Here is a 23,057-nt window from a genome sequence, read left to right as displayed (position 1 = left end):
ATTGCAATGGGTCGGACACGACTTTGCAACTAACAACAACTGTTGAATTGTTCTGATTGCCTCCATTTTCTCTGTTTTTTTGTAGAAATTCCCAGTTTCAAAAGGAGTACAGTTTAGATGAAGTTTTACAATCTCGCAAGATTTTTGACTACTTGACAGTCTTACAGTGTTGGTAAGAATCCAGGTCTACAGTGCTTTTGTAACCCCATTTCCCCTTTTATAAAAAAAACTTATTCTCTTCTTGGTTTTATTTCTCTTGGCTGTTTTCTTCTATTTATTTGGAGCACTTCCTTTTTGCTAGATATTAAACATTTTTTTATTGGAGATTGAATTAGGGACTTTGCATAAAGCATAGTATTAACCACTAATCTATGAGTCTTACACAAACGTATTAACTTCAACAGTTACAGAAGTGGTTACACGATAGTGATAACATACTGTACATACTTGAAATTGCAGATTTCCTATGCAGTAATATACAAAATAGCACATTTACACATTTCTGCTATATACCCTAATTGCTTTACAACTCATTAAGGAGTTTTAAGCCTCGTAATATCAGTAGTATAAATTTGACTATTGGTCAAATTCTCATCTTCCACTGTAAACCTCTTAAACATTTAAAGGGAAATACTTGCATGGGTAGAATATTTTTGGAAATGGAAATCCTAGCTTGAAATTCTCTCCCTTACTGCCCCACCCCATCATGACCTCAGAAATTCACAACTTGATCTTCAACCTGAAAAATGGTAAAGCGATTGGAAATGACTTGATAAAAGCAGAGTAAAATCCAGAGGCATGGCCCCTATATTACTGTCCCTTTTTACATATATAAATTGTTCAGGGAGTGGAATAGTCCATAATCAACCCTTATTGTGTATTTTAAGTCCAACATCTGATGGTGCAGCAGCTGTAGTCCTTGCTAGTGAAGAATTTGTGAAGAAGAACGGACTGGAGTCGAAATCTGTCGAAATTTTGGCCCAAGAGATGCGGACTGACTTTCCGAGCACATTTGACGAAAACAGCTGCATTAAAATGGCAAGCCTAACCTTGTAATGTATATAGTAGCATGCACCATACATGAATATACCTGAAATACTGAAAATAGTTTAAGGATTAGACCCAAACTGAAATGATAAAATAACCCCTGCTTGCTATAATATAAAGAATATATTTTAAAGGGAAAAGGAAGTGGGGGGAGAAACAAGCAAGCAAGTATGGGAGCTGGGACTCCTGTCTTTGGCAAACAGCTCCCCAGGAGAAGAGCAAGAGGTTTCTAAGCAAAAAGAGTCCATTATGGGATAGAAAGGGGTGCGATGGCTCAGTAGTTAAAGATGCTGAGTTTTTCATCTGGAAAGCTGACAAGTGGACCCGTTTCCGGACTTTCGGAACTTCCAGGAGGCCCGTTTTTTGCCATCCCAGAGCCTTCTGCACTTACCTGGCATCCAAAAGGGGCCGCATAGAGACTCCTGGGGGGTGGGGGTGGGCAGAGCCAGCCAGTTCTTGCAACTACCGGTTCGGCGAACCAGATGTAAAATTAGCCTCCTGTTCACCCGAACTGGTCCAAACCGGCTGAATCCCACCCCTGCTTCTATGTACCTTGGTGTGTAGTCATACTGGCCATACCAGCACAGAAAATGTCTTTGGACAATGGAGGCCCCCTCAGCTAAGAAACAGAGATGAGCAGTGCCCCCTACTGGACAGGGAAAACGTTTAACTGGACATGGGGAAACCTTTACCTTTTATGGGATAGAAAGGGGTGCGATGGCTCAGTAGTTAAAGATGCTGAGTTTTTCATCTGGAAAGCTGACAAGTGGACCCGTTTCCGGACTTTCGGAACTTCCAGGAGGCCCGTTTTTTGCCATCCCAGAGCCTTTTGCACTTACCTGGCATCCAAAAGGGGCATAGAGACTCGGGGGGGGTGGGGGGGGCCAGAGCCAGCCAGTTCTTGCAACTACCGGTTCGGCGAACCAGATGTAAAATTAGCCTCCTGTTCACCCGAACTGGTCCAAACCGGCTGAATCCCACCCCTGCTTCTATGTACCTTGGTGTGTAGTCATACTGGCCATACCAGCACAGAAAATGTCTTTGGACAATGGAGGCCCCCTCAGCTAAGAAACAGAGATGAGCAGTGCCCCCTACTGGACAGGGAAAACGTTTAACTGGACATGGGGAAACCTTTACCTTTTTTTTTTTTTTATAAAAAAACTTATTCTCTTCTTGGTTTTATTTCTCTTGGCTGTTTTCTTCTATTTATTTGGAGCACTTCCTTTTGCTAGATATTAAACATTTTTTATTGGAGAAAAAATGCAAAGAAGTATTTAAAATGGGAGAGGAGAGTTGTAAAGGTGGCTAATAGTTTAAAATTTTCCATGCTCAAGAAGAGAGTTAAAATTATGAATGATTAGGATATACAGTAAGCACCAGATACCTATAAGCTCTAAATAAATAGCTTCTGAGCAGAGCCAATATTTCTCTGAATATGAATACATATCAAAAGGGAATTATAATTTTCTTATACTTTCTTGGGAACAACAAAAAAAATTAATCTGCTACTATTATGACTGCTCTTTAGAAGGCCAGATCCTGAAGATGAAACTGAAACACTTTGGCCACCTAATGAGAAGGAAGGACTCACTGGAGAAGACCCTAAAGCTGGGAAAGATTGAGGGCAAAAAAAGAAGGGGATGACAGAGAATGAGGTGGCTGGATGGAGTCACTGAAGCAGTAGGCGTGAGCTTAAATGGACTCCAGAGGATGGTAGAGGATAGGAAAGCCTGGAGGAACATTGTCCATGGGGTTGCAATGGGTCGGACACGACTTTGCAACTAACAACAACTGTTGAATTGTTCTGATTGCCTCCATTTTCTCTGTTTTTTTGTAGAAATTCCCAGTTTCAAAAGGAGTACAGTTTAGATGAAGTTTTACAATCTCGCAAGATTTTTGACTACTTGACAGTCTTACAGTGTTGGTAAGAATCCAGGTCTACAGTGCTTTTGTAACCCCGTTTCCCCTTTTATAAAAAAAACTTATTCTCTTCTTGGTTTTATTTCTCTTGGCTGTTTTCTTCTATTTATTTGGAGCACTTCCTTTTTGCTAGATATTAAACATTTTTTTATTGGAGATTGAATTAGGGACTTTGCATAAAGCATAGTATTAACCACTAATCTATGAGTCTTACACAAACGTATTAACTTCAACAGTTACAGAAGTGGTTACATGATAGTGATAACATACTGTACATACTTGAAATTGCAGATTTCCTATGCAGTAATATACAAAATAGCACATTTACACATTTCTGCTATATACCCTAATTGCTTTACAACTCATTAAGGAGTTTTAAGCCTCGTAATATCAGTAGTATAAATTTGACTAGTGGTCAAATTCTCATCTGCCACTGTAAACCTCTTAAACATTTAAAGGGAAATACTTGCATGGGTAGAATATTTTTGGAAATGGAAATCCTAGCTTGAAATTCTCTCCCTTACTGCCCCACCCCATCATGACCTCAGAAATTCACAACTTGATCTTCAACCTGAAAAATGGTAAAGCGATTGGAAATGACTTGATAAAAGCAGAGTAAAATCCAGAGGCATGGCCCCTATATTACTGTCCCTTTTTACATATATAAATTGTTCAGGGAGTGGAATAGTCCATAATCAACCCTTATTGTGTATTTTAAGTCCAACATCTGATGGTGCAGCAGCTATAGTCCTTGCTAGTGAAGAATTTGTGAAGAAGAACGGACTGGAGTCGAAATCTGTCGAAATTTTGGCCCAAGAGATGCGGACTGACTTTCCGAGCACATTTGACGAAAACAGCTGCATTAAAATGGCAAGCCTAACCTTGTAATGTATATAGTAGCATGCACCATACATGAATATACCTGAAATACTGAAAATAGTTTAAGGATTAGACCCAAACTGAAATGATAAAATAACCCCTGCTTGCTATAATATAAAGAATATATTTTAAAGGGAAAAGGAAGTGGGGAGAAACAAGCAAGTATGGGAGCTGGGACTCCTGTTTTTGGCAAACAGCTCCCCAGGAGAAGAGCAAGAGATTTCTAAGCAAAAAGAGTCCATTATGGGATAGAAAGGGGTGCGATGGCTCAGTAGTTAAAGATGCTGAGTTTTTCATCTGGAAAGCTGACAAGTGGACCCGTTTCCGGACTTTCGGAACTTCCAGGAGGCCCGTTTTTTGCCATCCCAGAGCCTTCTGCACTTACCTGGCATCCAAAAGGGGCCGCATAGAGACTCCTGGGGGGTGGGGGTGGGCAGAGCCAGCCAGTTCTTGCAACTACCGGTTCGGCGAACCAGATGTAAAATTAGCCTCCTGTTCACCCGAACTGGTCCAAACCGGCTGAATCCCACCCCTGCTTCTATGTACCTTGGTGTGTAGTCATACTGGCCATACCAGCACAGAAAATGTCTTTGGACAATGGAGGCCCCCTCAGCTAAGAAACAGAGATGAGCAGTGCCCCCTACTGGACAGGGAAAACGTTTAACTGGACATGGGGAAACCTTTACCTTTTATGGGATAGGAGATCAATGGCGAAAACAGGAAGCTTTCAGTTTAAATCCCAATCTTCCAATTCTAACTAAAGAATACAAAATTGATGAAATAGCACCTCTTGTTGAATATGAATCTGAGTCTTCGGAGAAGGGCGGTATATAAATATGAATAATAAATAAATAAATAAATAAATGGGTCACAGAGCAAGAATGAACAGGTGTAATTTTATAAAAAGTTTTATTTTTACAATCATATCAAATAATTCATCCAATGTACAGTTATATACAATTAGTCGGGCTTGCCCAGTCACCACCACCCTTTTTAACACTCTTCCCTTTTCTACCTTCTTTTACTTTCCAAACCTTCCTCTCCTTCTCTTATCTACATCCTCTCCTCCCTCTACCCTACACCTTCCTTCTCCCTCTACTATCCCTCTTCCTTCCTCTTCTCCTCTTTCCTACCTCCTACTCTCTCTTTTCTCCCTCCTCACCGTTCTAAAATGGTAACTATGTAGACCCGACCCTACATTAATTATATTTCTTCAATAATCCCTGTACATTAACCATCACTCCATCTCTACCAACCCCCAATTCCCTCCCCTTACCCCCACCCCCACCCCGACTTCCCAGAACAAAATGCAGGGTATCAAAACTAACAATCATAATCCAAAATAATTCCTAAATTATAATCTCTAGTCACACCACACTTAGTCACACTCTCAATTCCCCTCTCCTTCAAAAATATATCTAATATAAAATATTTCCTAAATTTACTCATATGCTATTCGATATTTTTTTTATCTGATACCTTTACCTTTTATGGGATAGGAGATCAATGGCGAAAACAGGAAGCTTTCAGTTTAAATCCCATGCTCCAATTCTAACTAAAGAATACAAAATTGATGAAATAGCACCTCTTGTTGAATATGAATCTGAGTCTTCGGAGAAGGGTGGTATATAAATATGAATAATAAATAAATAAATAAATAAATGGGTCACAGAGCAAGAATGAACAGGTGTAAAACGATTCACTCATTACTTTTGAAGAAAGTAATTTCATAATTCCGTGACTATATTTAATAGAATTCTTGGTAGACCATCCTAATTTGTTTCAGTCATGCCTAAAATTAACCTTTTCCCTGGGCATATAACAGTGTAGCTTAATTCAGAAGCAAAGTACCCAATTTTCTTGAAATAGCTGGATGCATATTTTTAATTTGCTGCTGTTGCTTTCAGTGCATTTATGTATATGTTGCCTTTTGATGTACATTAATTGGAAAATACATATCAAGTGATGGGGAATTTTTAAAGTCCGTTTATTATTCATGTACTTCAAGTGCATATTTACATAGCATATTTAATTTCTGATAATTTCATTTTTTTCTGTGATCTCTCAAAAGTAGTGCTTTTTGATGGGGCAGTGTCTAAATATTATCAATCCCTTCATATGCAGTCAATTCTTATTTGTCCATTTGGTTATAATATTCCAAATGGTTAATTAAGTGGTGTTTGTGTGTGCGCGCCCATACACATATTCCAATTTTTAAAAAAGCCATTCATCAGGACAATTAAGTGGAGTTCAAAAAACAGAAACATTCAATGAAATGCATTCTGGTTATATTTTATTGCTCTTAGGTTGGTTATGATATGACAAAGGAAGCTGCAAAAAAATGTTTTTCAAAAACTGGCCTAACACCAGAAGATGTGGACGTGATTGAACTTCATGACTGTTTCTCTGCTAATGAATTAATTACATATGAAGCTCTGGGACTCTGTCCTGAAGGTATTCCTTCAATATTAAGAACTACTGAACAGCTTGGTCATAGCCAGCACACAATTAAGTGCACTTTTCCCTTTGTTTAACTCTTCAAAATTGATCTCTGGAGGCAAGATGATTGCTAGAAAGTTCTTCCTCTTGGATGCCTTTCTATCATCACTCAGATAAAAAGAGCACAGAATAACAGAGTTGAAAGGGACCTTGGAGGTCTTATAGTCCAACCACCTGCTTAGGCAGGAAAACCTATACCATTTCAGACAAATTGTTGTCCTATATTTTTAAAAACTTCCTGTGTTGGAGCATTCACAACTTCTGGAGGCACTGATTAAGTGCTCTAACGGTGACCTCCTCCTCCTCATTAGCGATGAATTTGAAGACAGTACTAGCCTTTAAGATTTTGAAGGAATAGGTTTAATTAACAGGAGACTGTATCACTGTCCTCCAAGTCCAGTAGTCCTTGTTTAACAACCACAATTGGGATCAGTCACTCAATCGGTAAGCAGAGGGTCATTAAGTAAAACCACAACTCTGCTTATAATCTTGCTTCAGTTTTCTTTTGCTTTATGGAAAGATTGTAAATGCAAAGGATTGGTAGTAAAGTTACTTTTTCATCACTGTTATAATGGCAAATGGTCACTGTAAGAGGCAGCTGGTAAATGAGGACTACCTATATAACAGGGGTTTCCAACCTTGGCAACTTTAAGCCTGGCGGACTTCAACTCCCAGAATTCCCCAGCCAGCTTTACTGGCTGGGGAATTCTGGGAGTTGAAGTCCTTCAGGCTTAAAGTTGCCAAGGTTGGAGACCCCTGCTATATAGTGTGCTATTGTAAGGAGACAAGCTTGGTTGTGGCAGTGCTGTCTGAAATTAGGTTGAAATCAGATGGTGAGCATTGAGTAGAGACCATGAAAAAGATTTGAAAACAATGCCTATCCTTTGTGGAAAGGAATTAAGAATATTTTTTACACATATTAACTATTTATTTAATATTATTTTGTACATCCATTAAAGAGTGGTCTTAGAAAAGCTATATAACATTCTCAATATTTTTGAATGGGAAAAGTAGCAATATGAGTTATTGCTTTATGGGTAGTGGTTAAGGCACTGGCCTAGAAACCAGGAGACTGAATTCTAGTCTCATTTTAGGCATAAAAGCCAGCTGGCTTTTATACTCGTAAAAGCCAGCTGGCTGACCCTGGACTAGTCACACTCTCTCAGCCCAACTCACCTCACAGGGTTGTTGTTGCAGGGAAAATAGGAAGAGGAAGAAATATTAGACATGTTCGCTGCCTTGAGTTATTTATAAAGTAATAAAGGCATGATAAAAAATATAATCAATAAATATAGCTAGAGCATGAAGAATTTATTCCTATGAATTTAAGGATATAGAAATCATTACACAGATATTGTTGTGCTGTCCCTGTTAAATGAATTACCGTTCTGCACTATTAATGTCAAATTAATGTCAGAGACTTCAGGAATTTTATTTAGAAGTGGGGGATATCCTTTGCATTAATAATTTCCCCCCTTTTTTTTCTCTTTTAAGGAGGAGCTGGTGAGCTGATTGATAGAGGAGACACAACATATGGTGGAAAATGGGTTATAAATCCCAGCGGTGGTTTGATTTCAAAAGGACACCCACTGGGTGCTACAGGTAAGTCAGTCGTCTATAAAGCTTTTAAGTATCTTAATGGAGGAAATATGCAATTTTATTTAAAGAAAAGGCTAAGCTACGCCTTCTTCTCTTTTGCAATCAGCCATCAGTAATTAACCACATAGACCTGCTACTTTGATCAGAAGGTATAGTAGTAATATTCAGTTATTCTGTGTTGGTTTATCTGGCGGGAAATCCTACTGAATGCCCTGTTAAGGTGAAATGTCCAAAAACCCTTTAAACACAAAACACAAAATATTTCTAGTCATTTCAAGAGATAATTTCTGGCCAGCTGGAATATTTGGCGGGTAAATTGTAAGCCTGGTCACATTCCATAGGATTTGCTAAACTGCTCTTGGAATTGTCCCAAGCTATCTTCATGCCTTCACTTTTTTAGTATGAAGGTAGTTCTTATGTAGAAAAAATACATGCAACTAATACTCATTACAAATACACTGGTTTAAACTGAATTTGATTTCAAGCCTATGCATGGGTAGATATATATTTATAATCCCTAAATGGTTAATTTTTTTCTTAGAAATATTACGTTAAAGATTATGATAACATTTCTAAGACTAAATTGTCCCTTGGGTGAAGCTCATATTATTGCATGGCATATTATTTTCTAAGCAACAATATGAAAGTGTTCCAGAATGTGTTTTAACTTCTCAATGTAATCTATAACCTGTGTATGCCATCTAAGTATAGCAAGTACTTATTGTTCCGTACTTGTCAACCTCAAAATAATTGGCTATATCTATTCATTTTCTGTCCAAATAAGCCTTTCCTTTGTGTTTTCATGTTTGCTCAACTAGTTGTGAATGTGAATTTAGCTATTGATCTTAGGAGGCTTGCACCCAGGACAGATTATATTTTTACTTGTATTCAAATATTGTTGCTCACTTGATGATGTGCCTCTCTGGGCTCGTTTCCTCTTTAAAAATAGCAGAAACTCATTTATTTAAAGTCATTCATGAACTGCCTAGAACTGTTATTCATAATCAGTAAAATGGAATGACTTGTTTAGTTTATTGTTCTTGACTATTGTGTTCTTCAGCATATTTATTATGTTCTTCAGCTAAAAGACAACTTTAATCTGGCTGTTTAGAGCGCAAATATTAAGGGTGCAGATATAGAAAATGCTGTCCTAATGCTAAAAGCTAATTTTTAGTCTGTCACTCTGCAAATATTCAGACATTCTCTTTGATTTCAGGAGTGTAATTGCTCTTTGAACAAGGTGATGAAATCTTTTTATTTGAGCTTATATCAGCTTTTCAATTTTTTCAGAATAATTGCTCTCTACCTATCTGCTGGCAACATTCCAGAGAGGGCCTCTGGAGTGGGAAGTTACATTTGCCCTTTGCTTTATAATGTAACCTAACTTCTAGATTGCGTAGCAGGGAACTGCATTGCGGTATTAGGAAAAAAATGTTTGTCAAGCCTTGTATAACTTAGAGCAGTGTTTCTTAACTGGGAGAATTCTGGGAGTTGAAGTCCACATATCTTAATGTTGCCAAGGTTGAGAAACACTGACTTGGAACCCTTACAGGAAGATAGATTCTATTTAAATATTAGGGGGGGAAATCTATAGGAGAACCAATTCTTTGGGAAGTGATGAGTTCCCCATGCTGAATGTCTTCTTGCAGAGGCTGGAGAGCTGTGTCCAGAATGCTCTAAGTTGGCCATTGGCTACAGAGAAGCTAGCCTTGGTGTTTTGAATGAACCTTTCCAATTTTGTGATCTCATCAGGAAAACATACTGGTAGTTTTTGTTGTCAATTTAATAAAGCACTTTTAAAGATAAACATAAGAGGGATTACTTAGACCCATACCTAATTGGTTTTAATGTGTACTTTACCTTCAATGACTAACTGTGGAAATGAGTTTGCATGTTTTTTTAAAAAAACCCTCTTTAGCTCATTCCATGACATGCAGGCAGGTTATAACATGCATGTATTCACATTAAACTAATACCTGCTTGCTTGCTTGCTTGTTATTTATTTACAGGTAATTCATTTAATGATGGTTCAAAGTGTTCCAGAATGTGTTGGCCTCAAGTGATTTATGTCCAGTTCTTGCAGTTAGGATTATTGCACCACCCCACCATCATATGATTGAAATTAGGGAATTTAGCAACTGGCTCACAATTATGACAGTTGCAGCATCTTGGCAGTCACATGATCACAATTTGTGACCTTCCCAACTGGCTTCCAACAAGCAAAGTCAATTGGAGAAGCCAGATTTGCTTAATGACTGCATGCTTCACTTAATAACAATGTGATTTGCTTAACAGCTGCGGTAAAAATGGTAGTAAAATTGGATGTGTTTATATAATGGCTGGCTTAACAACTCACTTAGTGGCCAAAACTCTAATCCCAGTTAAGTTTGTAACTCAAGGATTACCTATACTGTTTTTGGCCCTGCACAAAATATATATGTCGGCTATTGTGAAGTAGGCTCACCTTATTTTTTTCACAATAACAGTATAGTAGAACTGAAGAATCCATCACCTTGGGAAACTATAACTCTTAATTTATACAGTTCCTACACCTGGATTTTATTTTTTTTATTTTATTTCTTTGTCAGACAAGGCGAATCTTCATAGCGAAAAAGTAATGTTCCTACTGGTGGTTGTGGTGCAATATATATATTTTTTATCAGAAGGCTTCATCTTGGATTTCAAACACGCCTCATTCCTTTCATGTTGGGTATGCATGAGCTCTTGTAATACAGCTTGATCTACAAGCTCTGTGTTTGATGCATTAGGTCTGGCTCAGTGTGCTGAACTTTGCTGGCAGCTAAGAGGAGAAGCCGGAAAGAGGCAGGTTCCCGGTGCAAAGCTAGCTTTGCAGCACAATTTGGGCCTTGGTGGTGCAGTTGTTGTCTCTCTCTACAGAATGGGCTTTCCAGAAGCTGCACGGTGAGTGCCGCGTCTTCCTTTGATGCATTCATTTCCTTCCCTGTGCAATATTCGTCCTTGCCGCTATAGGAATTTCAGCGACTTCGTTTCCACTTTGAACCTTAAAGTGCCTGCTGCAAATAACCAGATTAAGCTGCTCGTTGTAAATCAGATTAATGTGCCTGCTGTAAATAACGTATTTTGCTGTTATTTCCCACTCTAATTCTTGTATAATTAAAGTGGGCAGTTGGAAATCGTCCTAATTACAACAGGAAAATTATCGGGTCATGGACGAAAGTTCTTGGCTCGGAATTGTTTCTTTGAAAAAGGAACATGTTTTGCCAGATGCTAGAAGCTTTGCTTTGCTCATAGATCAAAGAGATCTATAAGCACATGAGCAAAACATAATCTTAATTATGTTTTCCAAATATGGTTCCATATTTTTTTTCTTTTTAAAGGCTTTTAAAAACTGTAAAGAGAATGTACAGCACAAGTTTTTAAATTGCCTAGAAAAGATGAGGGCCAATTTTGTACACATAATTCTATAAACTGAATTAAGATTGCTCGTGTATTATAATTTTTCTTTTAGGCAACAGTTAAGAGTATCCAAATCATTTTGTAAGGTTATGATAAAGAGCAAGGACATTTAGATTGTAAAAAACTTATTGAATCAGTTAACTAATTATTTCCTGGGTCCTGTGCTTACTTACACATTGATTTTCTGCATTTTCTCACATATGTGTAAAAGAACTGTCTGCACGCTTTAATAGTTTTTCTAAGGTGGGCAGCGAACATTTCTTTGTATAAATAATGGTTTATTTGTTAGATTTATCTCCTATATTCCCAACTCCACAATATTTTTTCCACACCATAAATGTTGCAAAACTAGACCGAGAGAGAGATTGACCAAAATCACCCATTTTATATGAGCATAGCCTTGAACAAGGATTTCTATGGTCATAGTCCAACAGTTAGAGCTATTAGATCTAGTACCAGTTCAGTACGCAAAGCAGAGGTCCCGTAAAGATCTTTCCAGTTAACAAGTAGCTTTAGTGTAATGTGCGTAAACGATAAAATTATTTACGAAGAGCAGATTATGATGAACTAAAGCAAAACATGCGTGGGGGCTTTTAGAGTTAGAAAAGACTACTTAGATTCCCAGTATGAAAAACCTAATGGAAATAGTTGGCAGTTTTAAACCAGCCTGGATTTCTTATGACAAAATGGCTACCACAGAATTTCATCTAAGTTTTGCTCTGACCCATTTTACGCTAAACAAAATCAGGCTAAAAATCAGTGTTTTTATATCTCACTTCCCTCTTTCTCAGGATTATTATCTTTTCTAGAAAATAATTGTTTTAGATTAGAAGTTAATTGAATCTGAAATGTATATTATTTCTCAAGGTGAATTCATTTTTCTTCACATTGCCATATTAAGTAATTATCTTGTTCAACTGGAAAATGAAGCATTTCAGCTTTTAAATCACATCTCACCAGGTTTAAGATAGATTATATCTTTACCCTATTTTATCTTTACAGTAATATGTGGAGGAGGTTACTCTGAGATTTTGCTCATGGCAATTTTGGGAGGGCAGAGGTAAAGTTGGGTTCAAACAGAAATTATCCATAATACTTTAAAAAGAATGTGCAAATTTTACTTACTTTGTGAATTTGTGTTTCTGCTGGACATATGCGTGTAGCAAAATTATATTGCTAAAGTCTTGCCTGACCAGTTGGCAAGGATTTGGGACATTATGATTAGGTATTGAGTAATTAGGGAAAAGGTAAGCTTGTTCCATCATTTCCATTTTACACTTTCATAACTATTGTTCACAGTTGATTGCCAGGAGATGCTTTGACCAATTTAACTATAGCAATTATTAATATAAAATTTTGCCTTTTTCTCATGTCAAAAATTATTTCAACCCACCCACCTCTTGATTCTGATTAGATTTTTTTTCTCCAGAATACATTGTATTTCTATTTAAAAGAGGAGAATGCACAAAATATTTCTTTCCCTCTTCCCTCCCTTGTAGAGATTGTTTGATTTTGGTTTAGTGCATTAGAGGAATTATATTTTGTAAACCATTATTATGGTTTAATATGTGTGACACATGCAAACACTATAATTAAATTGTATGGAAAATTGCTTGTTGGAATCTGCTTATTTCACTGATACTAAGTTACTTTTTTCCCATTTCAGGAATCGGAGTATCCAGGCCATTCCCACTAGAGCAGTGGTTGATGGATTTAAATCAGCACTTGTATTCAAAGAAATTGAAAAGAAACTTCAAGAGGTTTGTACAGTAAATATGTGTATAAAATAGATTGCCAAAGACTAATTTATGTACTGGCACAGAAATATTTTAAGTACACAAATGATTATATTCTTTGGCTGGTCTGCCAAAATTAAGTCTTTTTAATTATCAGATTAATTTTCCTTGTAATGAGTCCTTTTTTTCATTACAAAATAAAGAATAAAATAGGTCAGAACCAAGACACAGAACAGTGTAATTATTTATGTCTTTGTCTTAATAATACCTACAATGAATTTCTGAAATACAAATTGCACATTAAAAAGAAATTAAAAATAGATCATTAATATGAACTATGTGCCTTGTGTTATTAATTTTTCTTTCTCTGTTGAGTAACCTTGGAACTAGAAAAAGCTGATCATGTTTTGGTGATAATATTGATCATATTTATAGGAACTGTTGGATTGTTAAGAGTGCACTTCATATTGGAGATAGGGAGTAATATGCTTGAATGATCTCTCAGTTTGTGGGGGGGAAAGACATTGCATGTAGCAAAACGTATACAGCATATCTAAATTTCTCTGTTTGCCTTGCCTACCTGTAATTGCTTCAGCTCTTTTCTAGTCAGAGAATGAAATCTAGGACAGGGCAAGATTCAACTTGGCAAAATAATTAGCTACCATGTTTTAAATTGTGGAGATAAGTATTTGGTAACTCAGATAATTATGTCCATATGCTTGGCATTGTAACCTGAAACAATTCACTCAAAATGAAGCCACTTCAAGTTTCATGGGTATTACTTTCTTGACATTGGTTAGGGTTGAGGACTACTTACTCTCCCTAAAGAACCTTTTTTTTTAGGAAAGAGTGTTTGTGCAGCATTACAGAAAGAGCTGCAGTTCAAAAACTTGCATTCTTTCATTCAAACTGGAAGAACCCTAGAGTTAATGTTATTGCAACCAACAAATCTGACCCTACTGCTCAGCATACCAGTTTAAGCAGCTCCAACTTTTTCACTCAGAAAAGATGACCTCATGATCTCCCTTGGAAGTCCATTCTATTCTGAGACTATTCTTTCTGTTAGCAAGGTTTTTCTCAACATTCAACTGCAATATTTTTGCCTATTACTAAAATCATTAGTCCATGTACTCTACCCTGTGATAACTGAGAAGAGGAAATGAACTTCTGTGTGCCCCATTCTTCTCAGTTCTTCACTAAAACAATTCTCACATATCCTCCTTCAAGTGTCTCTTATTAAGGCTAAGTACACCTCATTGAACTTAATTTCTAGACTTCTGATTGTTCTCGTTACTTTTCATTGCCCAAATATCAGTGTTTGAATCTTTATTAAATGGTGAGAGGAAGAACTGAGCACAATTCTTAGTGGGGCATCTGATCTCTATAAATTGCAGTGTGACTATTCCAGTGCCTGCCTTTTGGCAGCCACAAAACTACTGAATGATACTCAGTTTGGGATTATAATTCTATTTTTTCACATGTATCATTCATATAGTTCATCCTCTGCTTGTGTATTTTATTTAATTCATTTCGGTTAAAAAACTTTGTAGCTAGTAAAATTCATTTTGTTATTTTTACTCTATTTCTCTAAACTGTCAAAGTCATTTTTAATTTTGTTTCTGATTTCTTCATTATTTCTTCATTATTATCCTGTCGTGTTTAGTGTCAGCAAATTTAAGTTCTTCATTTTTTCCATGTTGTAATTGTGATAGTCATTTTAATGCCTTTTAAAAAAAATATTCTTATCCACCTTGGACTACTTCTAAAGCCCCAACCTTTTGGGCATCGGGGACTGGTTCCATGGAGAGAGGTTTCCCCACAGACCAGAGGGGGCGTGGTTTCACATGCTGCCTGCATCCCATGGATGGGGCTTCACTTGTTTGTGCGGCCCTGTTTCTGGCATGCCATGGACCAGTGCTGGTCCACGGATTGGGAGTTGGGGATCCCTGTGCTAAAGAAATAAAACTATTACTGCCGTTGGCAGTGGGTATGCTAAACCTTGGCAACAACTCCATTACATTCTTGTAATCTAAAAAGATAGGATATTTTATGAACAGAGGGTCTGGAAAGTACACATTCATTCTGTTCTTCCTATTGGGAAGTCAATTATTATAAGAATTCTGTTCTTTGTCTTCTTCACATAGTATTGTGGCCATTACGCTTTTCAAGGCCCTAATTTCTTGTCTTTTGTTCAGTGTGATCTTAATAAACATAGCATGTGGGAGCTATTTCTTCATTTCAGCTATACTCAGGGTTATCTTTTCCTAATCACTCATTTATTGGGTTGACTCCATCTTCCTGTTTCTTCCTCTGACAGCAAATCCTTTAATCCAAGAAATTTTCATCCTCTTAAGTGTTTCCACTTGCTCCTGCAAGTCTCTAACTCAAAGTAGCAATATCATATTTGCTAATGTTATTTGGATTGCTTACCAGGTGAGCTGTGTGTCTCCACTGGTTTGAAAGCAGGCGCCACCAAAACTGATAGAAAACTGTGAGCCGTGTCACCAAAGAATACAGTAACTACACTGTGTTTCCAGACTGGGGTTTTAGAGCTCATAAATGAACTGTACACAGTGCATCTTCTTCAGACTCGAAGGGCTGCCATATCTAATGTTGTTTGGAATCATTTATCCAGATTAATGAGGAATGTCTACAAGGCTTTAGCATGTTGTAAATATGTCACGCACCCTTTTTAAGATTGCATTTTAATAATTGTAACTTTTACATTACGATTACAGGAAGGAGAACAGTATGTCAAGAAAATTGGTGGCATTTTTGCCTTTAAAGTAAAAGATGGTCCTGAAGGGAAAGAAGCTACTTGGGTAGTTGATGTGAAAAATGGTAAAGGCTGTGTGGAAAATAACACCGGTGAGTGTTGTTTTTTTAAAGAAAAAAATCTTAAATTGTTGGATTAAGAGAGTATTAAATATATACGGTGGGTGTGGATGAAGTATAGGAATGGGCATAATTAGAGAACATATCATTAGATCTGCAAATAAATGAATGTATTGTGATGCACTTTTTAATAAACATGAAAAATAATATAAGTTGCACATTCTTGACGTGATGCTTTCTTGCAAGTTCCAATTTTAAAACACCTGCATCTGAAATGTAGGGCAGAAGAAAATGTTTGAAATATTTTGTTCCCCTTTTCCCTTCACTTCTGAATGCAGCATTGTTGACTTTTCTGCCTGTTAGTTGGCTGTGTTATGAAAAGTGCTATTGATTATAATGCTGCCAGTTTTCATGTAATGATCAAGTAGGCAACCAACATTTTTAAATGTAGACCACCAAAATTTTGTTGGTGGTCACCTGTCCCTACTAAAAAATTCTATTGGTTTATAATATTTTTTTTTTTTTTTTTTTATAAAAAAGTTTTATTTTTACAATCTTATCAAATAATTCATCCAATGTACAGTTATATACAATTAGTCGGGCCTGCCCAGTCACCACCCCCCTTTTTAACCTTCTTCCCTCTTCTACCTTCTTTTACTTTCCAAACCTTCCTCTCCTTCTCTTATCTACCTCCTCTCCTCCCTCCACCCTACACTCTTCTCCCTCTTCTACCCCTCTTCCTTCCTCTTCTCCTCTTTCCTACCTCCTACTCTCTCTTTTCCCTCCCACCATTCTAAAATGGCAACTGGTCAGACCCGACCCTACATTAATTATATTTCTTCAATAATCCCTGTACATTAACCATCACTCCATCTCTACCAAACCCCCAATTCCTCCCCTTACCCCCACCCCCACCCCGACTTCCCAGAACAAAATGCAGGGTATCAAAACTAACAATCATAATCCAAAATAATTCCTAAATTATAATCTCAGTCACACCACACTTAGTCACACTCTCAATTCCCCTCTCCTTCAAAAATATATCTAATACAAATTATTTCCTAAATTTACTCATATGCTATTTGATATTTTTTTATCTGATACTTATTTTGAATATAATCAATCCACATTTTCCATTCTAAAATATATTTTTCTTGTGTATAGTCTTTCAAGTAAGCAGAAATTTTTGCCATTTCTGCCAGATTTGATACTTCCTTGCTTATCCACCTCAATTAATTTTGCTGATATATCCTTCTTTATATATATAACTAAACCATTTTTTTTCTCCAAAGAGGAGGCAACAAAATGTACTCCCAGTTTTGAATTTATCAAATATTTCTGGTCTAAAGATCTAATATGTGTTTCTTGTAAACAAGTAATGTCATTTTTAAATTGTTTCAAATAGTGAAATACTTTCCTTCTCTTCTGCGGTGAATTCAAACCATTAACATTCCAAGATAATAGTTTAATTGCCATTATCGGGAAACTTTTGGAACACTAGCCGCAAATCACATTTTGCTTTAGGCCTTGCTCCTCCACTGTTTCCGTTGTAGTAGTTGCCAGTTGTCGTTGTGCCTTCATCTCTTGTTCCTTGCGTTTAGCAGCAGCTCTTGTCAGCCTTTGTTCTTTTGAATCTGGACCCGTCATAGGTATTTCCGACACTGGTAATAAATCTTCTTCCATCACAATCTGTTCTTGTACCTGCTTCACTTCTCTTTCCTTCACTTCAGTCTCCTTCTTCTAGCTTCCAATGGGAAGACTTCCAACTTTAATGCCTCAACATAAAATTCTCTTGCTTTTCCAACTGTATTGAGCGATGTACTTTCCTGCATAATATACTATTATACCAGTTGGAATATCCCATCTATATTCAATCTGATGTTTTTAAGTTCATTCACCAGGAAGGCAAATTCCTTCCTAGCCCTTAACATTTTGGTGGAATTTCCTTTAATATCAAAATATCTTGACCAGCAATCTGAATCTTCTCCCCTTATATGAAGCTTGCAAAATCTGATTTCTCACTGTTCTGTTTGTAAAATAAATAACAACATCCCTTGGCAACTTTTTGCCTTGCTATCCAAGAATTCACGATATATTTTATCAATTTGATAAGCCACATCTGCTGGACGAGCTGCTAATATCTCAGCAAATACTTCAGAAAAAATTTCCCTTAAATCCTCTTCTTTATTCTCTTTCAGACCACGAATTCTTAGAGCAAATTCCATATTTCTATATTGTATCAAAACTATTTCATCCTCTGTTTTTTCCATTTTACTTTGAAATTCATCCATTTTATTTTCTAATTTTAAATTATGTTGCTTAATTCTTCAACCTCCTCTTCTAATAAAATCACATTCGTTGCCAAACTTTGTACTGCCATTACAAATCCTTCTTTAACTTCTTTATTTCCCACTTGAATTTCTGATATCTGCTCTTTCATTTCAGACATCTCATCAGTTATTACTTTAAATTTTTCTTCTATAAAGCCTTTTAAGTTCTCTTGTAACGCCTCTAAATTCAATGTTCTAGTCTCTGCTGTATGTGCTGGAGGCACCAGCTGATAAAGTTCCAGAGCTCTTTGTTACAGTAGACTTTAATTGTTTGGCTGCCATCTTCTATAAAATTATTTATTTATTTATTTCCAACTTAATATTCACTTTAAATCTTCTTAACTCTGAAAAACACAGTCTTTTAAAGCAGTATTTAAAAAATCTCCCTAGATTCTATCAGCAGGCAGCAAAGAGTTAAAGCAGCAAGTAACATGCAAATTACCAACTGCAGAGGCACACGCTGAAAGTATCACTTTCGCTTTCCACTCGTTAACTTGTTAACAATTCGCCTCCATTTTCTTGCTGTTTTCAAGCTTGTTACAAAGTATCCGGGACTCGGCTCGGCAACTTGCTTAAAGTTCTCCGACATTCGTTCTGTCGCGAATAATCCTTTATTGTCCAAAATAAATCTCGGCGTTTGGTCGTGGTGATTGGTTCCGCCAAAGCAGAAGAATCCTCGGATCTGGAGCTCTTCGGGTTGCTGGAGGGAACTTAACCCTTCAAACCCCTTTTTTCTCAGGGGCTTTAGGGAAATTCAACCTCTGCCTCAGCTCACCTTCTCCTTCTCCCGAAGAGGGGGTTTTCCGAACCGCTGGACAGCAGATTTAAGCTGTCCTAGCGATTCCACATAATCCAGAGGTTGGTGATCGTAAAGATCACCGCCATCACCTACGGTGCCAAACAGGAAGTTATTGGTTTATAATATTGTAGGTGATAGAAAGAAAATAATAATACACAAGAAGTTATCATATAAACTGCAGCACATTATATTTGAATTTAATCATATTTAAATTTAATCAATTTTTTATTTTGTTCAGGCCCTGCTTGCTTTTTTGCGTACATCTGCTACTGTAACACTGAAATATCAGATATAGGCATAAACCCCTGAAAAGTTATATTCCTCAGTCTAAAAAATTTTTCTTGTTGTGGTTGGTCACCAGAATGTTGAATCATCTTATTTATTATATGTCATCAAGTCATTCTTGACTCCTAGCAACCTCATGGATTTTTTCCATGATAATCTGCTCCTAAACTGGTATTTCAGTCTTCCAATACAAATCACTATTTTTTTTATCCAAAGTTATTCTATAAATTGAGTAATATGACCTGGATAATACATAGTCCAGACTCTGTCAATGGTTATTTTTGCACTATAGGTAGTTCTCGACTTACGACCACAATTGTGCTCAAAATTTTTGTTGCTAAGCAAGACAGTTGTTAAATATGTTTTGCCCATTTTACAACCTTCTTTGCCACAGTTGTTAAGTTAGTAAATGGTTGCATCTCGCTTCCCCATTGACTTTGTTTGTCAGAAGATCTCAAAAGGTTTTCACATGACCCCAGGTTACTGCAACCATAAAAAATATGACCCGGTTGCCAAGCATCTGAATTTTGATCACATAACCATGGGGATATGGTAGCAGTTGTAAGTATGAAAAATGGTCATAAGTCACTTTTTTCAGTGCTGTTGTAACTTCAAATGGTCATTAAGCAAATGATTGTAAGTCAAGGACTACCTGTAACAACTTTTCTGTCATAACGTTATCAGCTATAATTTTGACTTGTCTGCCATCAATATTTGTGATCTTTTGATATCCTACTTTTACCGAGTCACCCATAATTTGAAAGTAGAATATCCCCGAGAACAAAGATCATGTTTTAGTAATTAGTGTCTGTTCAATACTTCAAATATTCTTTTTCTGGCCACCATAGATAAGAAAGCCGACTGTACAATTGCAATGAGTGATGATGATTTGCTGTCATTGATGACGGGCAAAATGAATCCTCAGACCGTAAGTAAAAAGCAAAATAAATCATGCCACTTTCAATATCTCTTATTACTTTATCACAGAGGATTAATGAAAACAGCTTGCCCTATTTTCCCCTCCCCTTAACTTTAGATTAAATGACAAATTAATTCTTGTGCGTACATGCTTATTTATTTTATTTGCTTTTCACATTTCTGTATTGCCTTCAAAGAGTGACTCCAGCTTAGTTCAACTTTGCTTAAATGTACACAGAGGCTTCTTCCATAAATACATTTTGCTTTTTTTTAAAATAGTGAATTTTATTATTATTATTTATTTATTTGTCAATCATATATAAGATAACAGGTAAAAGTATAAACGTAATTTGGATACATGAAAAAAGTAAGTAAAAAAGGAATATTAGGATAGGGATGGTAGGCACGCGGGTGCACTTATGCACTTTCAAGTGCTCCTTAGTGTACTTATGCATGCCCCTTTTAGTGAAGGTAAAAACTAAAAAAAAAAAAATTCTCTTTAGAATTTTTAATTCTCTTTTTCTAATTCTCCTTAGAAGGTATAGAAAAGAAATAAAAAAACCAAAAATGTTTACTTCACCGTTTCTTCCCTGGAAGTCTCAATAAATACATTTTTCAAAGTAATTTCAAGTTGGCAACAAATTAAGAGTAGATTGAATTTTTGTTATCCTGAACAATTTTTTTCAAAAAAATCCCCCTGCTGTAAGTTATGATTTTAGATTAATTATGGTCAAAATGGCTTTTGTATCCAGACCTCACTGAAAAATTATTTTGCCTAAAGAAGTAAAAAGGTATTCCTTTTTTATCAAATTATTTGTTTCATCTCCTATTTAAATTAGATCTTTAGACTGATTTATACATGCTTAAAAAAATATTTTAAAATAAAAGCACCTATTTAGCCTCAAATTATTTGGCTTCCATCTTGAAAAGCGTGATCTTAGAAGACATTTTATTTAGAATTGAATGAATACATTAACAAGTGAAATATAATTCTGGTGTTTTTTTTAATCTAGGCTTTCTTTCAAGGGAAGTTGAAAATTTCTGGGAATATGGGCATGGCTATGAAGCTACAGAATCTACAGCTCCAACCAGGAAAAGCTAAGCTTTGAGCCACTCTAATTTCAAGATGGAATGAAACTTGGAAAACAAGTTCCTTAAGAACTAGGCTGGAACTAGATGTTGGAAGTAGCATGTTCTCCAAATAAGTGTATTTGACTTTAGCTTTCTTGAAGCATTTGTTTAATTGAAATTTTGGCATTGCCTTCCATTAAAATCATTACAAATTTGGTAAAATATTAACATTAAAGTATCCAAGACCATGTGGTATGTAACAGACTCTTAATGCAAATCCATTCAAATTTATTTTTCAAAATGCAAAAGAAGAGATCATTTGGGCATATTTTTTTGTACAATTTTTAACACTAAGAAGAGCAGCAGGAAAGAAAATGTGGTTTATTGGTAAAAATGTCTCCACGGTTTCATTTTTATTCTTTTATACTTGTCATATCTGATTAAGAAAAAACTTTTTATTTCGGCTGGAATCTTCTGAGCCATTTTAGACAAGGCCAAGTAGAGGGTTTTTTTTCCCCCTCTTTAGCAGATATATACATATATTTGAATATAAAACCTGCTGACGTATCACAAATGGCTTTGCACAACCCAATTTTTTTTTCAAAGGTGATTTGGAATTGTCAGGGAAGTATTGAACTTCAAAGTTTCCACAGTTGAACAGAATTAAGTATACTTTTCTTTGGATGTTATCTAAAACAATTTGCTGCTTCCTAACTTGCAAGGATTGGATTAGAAATCAATTCGTTTGCATTAATGGAGCTAAATAAAACAGCACTAGTTGTAATTAATATTATTGTAGTGCTTTTCTGCATATTTATAAAGACAAAGATAAATACTTTTTAAACACTTAATTGGTTTAATTATGATATACTTAGATAAGGAAACTGGTGATTCTTTAATAAATTCCTTTATAATATGCTATTTTTTTAATCCATTCTGGGTGGAGGTAATGTATTCTGTTCTGCAACTTTCTTAGTAAATTTAAATCAAATCTTCTGTTTGCATCTGGTTTCTTTTTTTGTCATGTTTATTATAATAAACACTCAGAAGTAGTATAACTTAGTCATGTTAAGCACGAAAGCAACACTTTGCACAATGAAAAGGGTTGTTTTGCATATTGAAATAATAATTATTTTTATAGGTTACAAAGATTGGTGTTACAATTCATGGGGTATCCAGCTTAAAACAAAAACTAACATAGGCTTTTAAAACAAAGTAATGAAGAGTCAGGATTAAAAAGTATATCTAAAACCTTTCATACTTTAGATACCTCTGTCCATTTAATAACACTTCTACCAAAATAATTTTATAGATTACTCCTATGACTGGTACGAGATCTCTCTTCTTTGTATATTTTTATAGTATGCTGTAGTAGATTTGGGAATATATATTAAGATATTAAATAAGATATATAGATGATTATGGTTGAGAAACACTATGTTAGACCAGGGACTGGTTCCATGGAGGGCAGTTTTTCCACAGCCCGTGTGTGTTTGCACATTGCCTGGATCTTGTGCATACGCAGATGAGGCTTTGCTTATGCAGCCTGGTTCCTGTTGCACTTCAGAGAGGTGCTGGTCTGTGGATTGGGGACCCCCTGCATTAGACTATAACTTTCATCAACACTTGTCAGCTGATAAGTCATCCTACCTGGAAAAAGATAAAAGACTGGAGTTTCATAATCTTCAGACACAGATTAAG

At 36.1% G+C, this 23,057-nt stretch overlaps 1 protein-coding gene across 2 annotated transcripts in view; it reads left to right on the top strand.

Annotated features, from left to right (window-relative positions):
* The window catches only part of SCP2 (sterol carrier protein 2), a 34,158-nt gene extending 11,806 nt beyond the window's left edge, over positions 1-22,352 (top strand). Inside the window, exons 8-16 of one of the 2 annotated variants that reach the window (XM_058177642.1) lie at positions 86-172; positions 888-1,038; positions 6,153-6,300; positions 7,840-7,947; positions 10,713-10,866; positions 13,049-13,142; positions 15,857-15,986; positions 20,216-20,295; positions 21,299-22,352. In XM_058177642.1, the coding sequence (XP_058033625.1) occupies positions 86-172; positions 888-1,038; positions 6,153-6,300; positions 7,840-7,947; positions 10,713-10,866; positions 13,049-13,142; positions 15,857-15,986; positions 20,216-20,295; positions 21,299-21,394 (1,048 nt within the window). In that variant the 3' untranslated portion in view covers positions 21,395-22,352. Of the gene's footprint in view, positions 1-85; positions 173-887; positions 1,039-2,831; positions 2,972-3,686; positions 3,838-6,152; positions 6,301-7,839; positions 7,948-10,712; positions 10,867-13,048; positions 13,143-15,856; positions 15,987-20,215; positions 20,296-21,298 lie in introns of those variants that run through there. The other variant, XM_058177641.1, reaches the window with a different exon arrangement.
* The last annotated feature ends 705 nt before the right edge of the window (positions 22,353-23,057 follow it).

Source organism: Ahaetulla prasina, chromosome 3 (genome assembly GCF_028640845.1).
Source record: "Ahaetulla prasina isolate Xishuangbanna chromosome 3, ASM2864084v1, whole genome shotgun sequence".
NCBI classification, from domain to species: Eukaryota; Metazoa; Chordata; class Lepidosauria; order Squamata; family Colubridae; genus Ahaetulla; species Ahaetulla prasina.
Note: the sequence above shows the minus strand (reverse complement) of the source record. Positions and strands in the feature narration are given on the sequence as shown.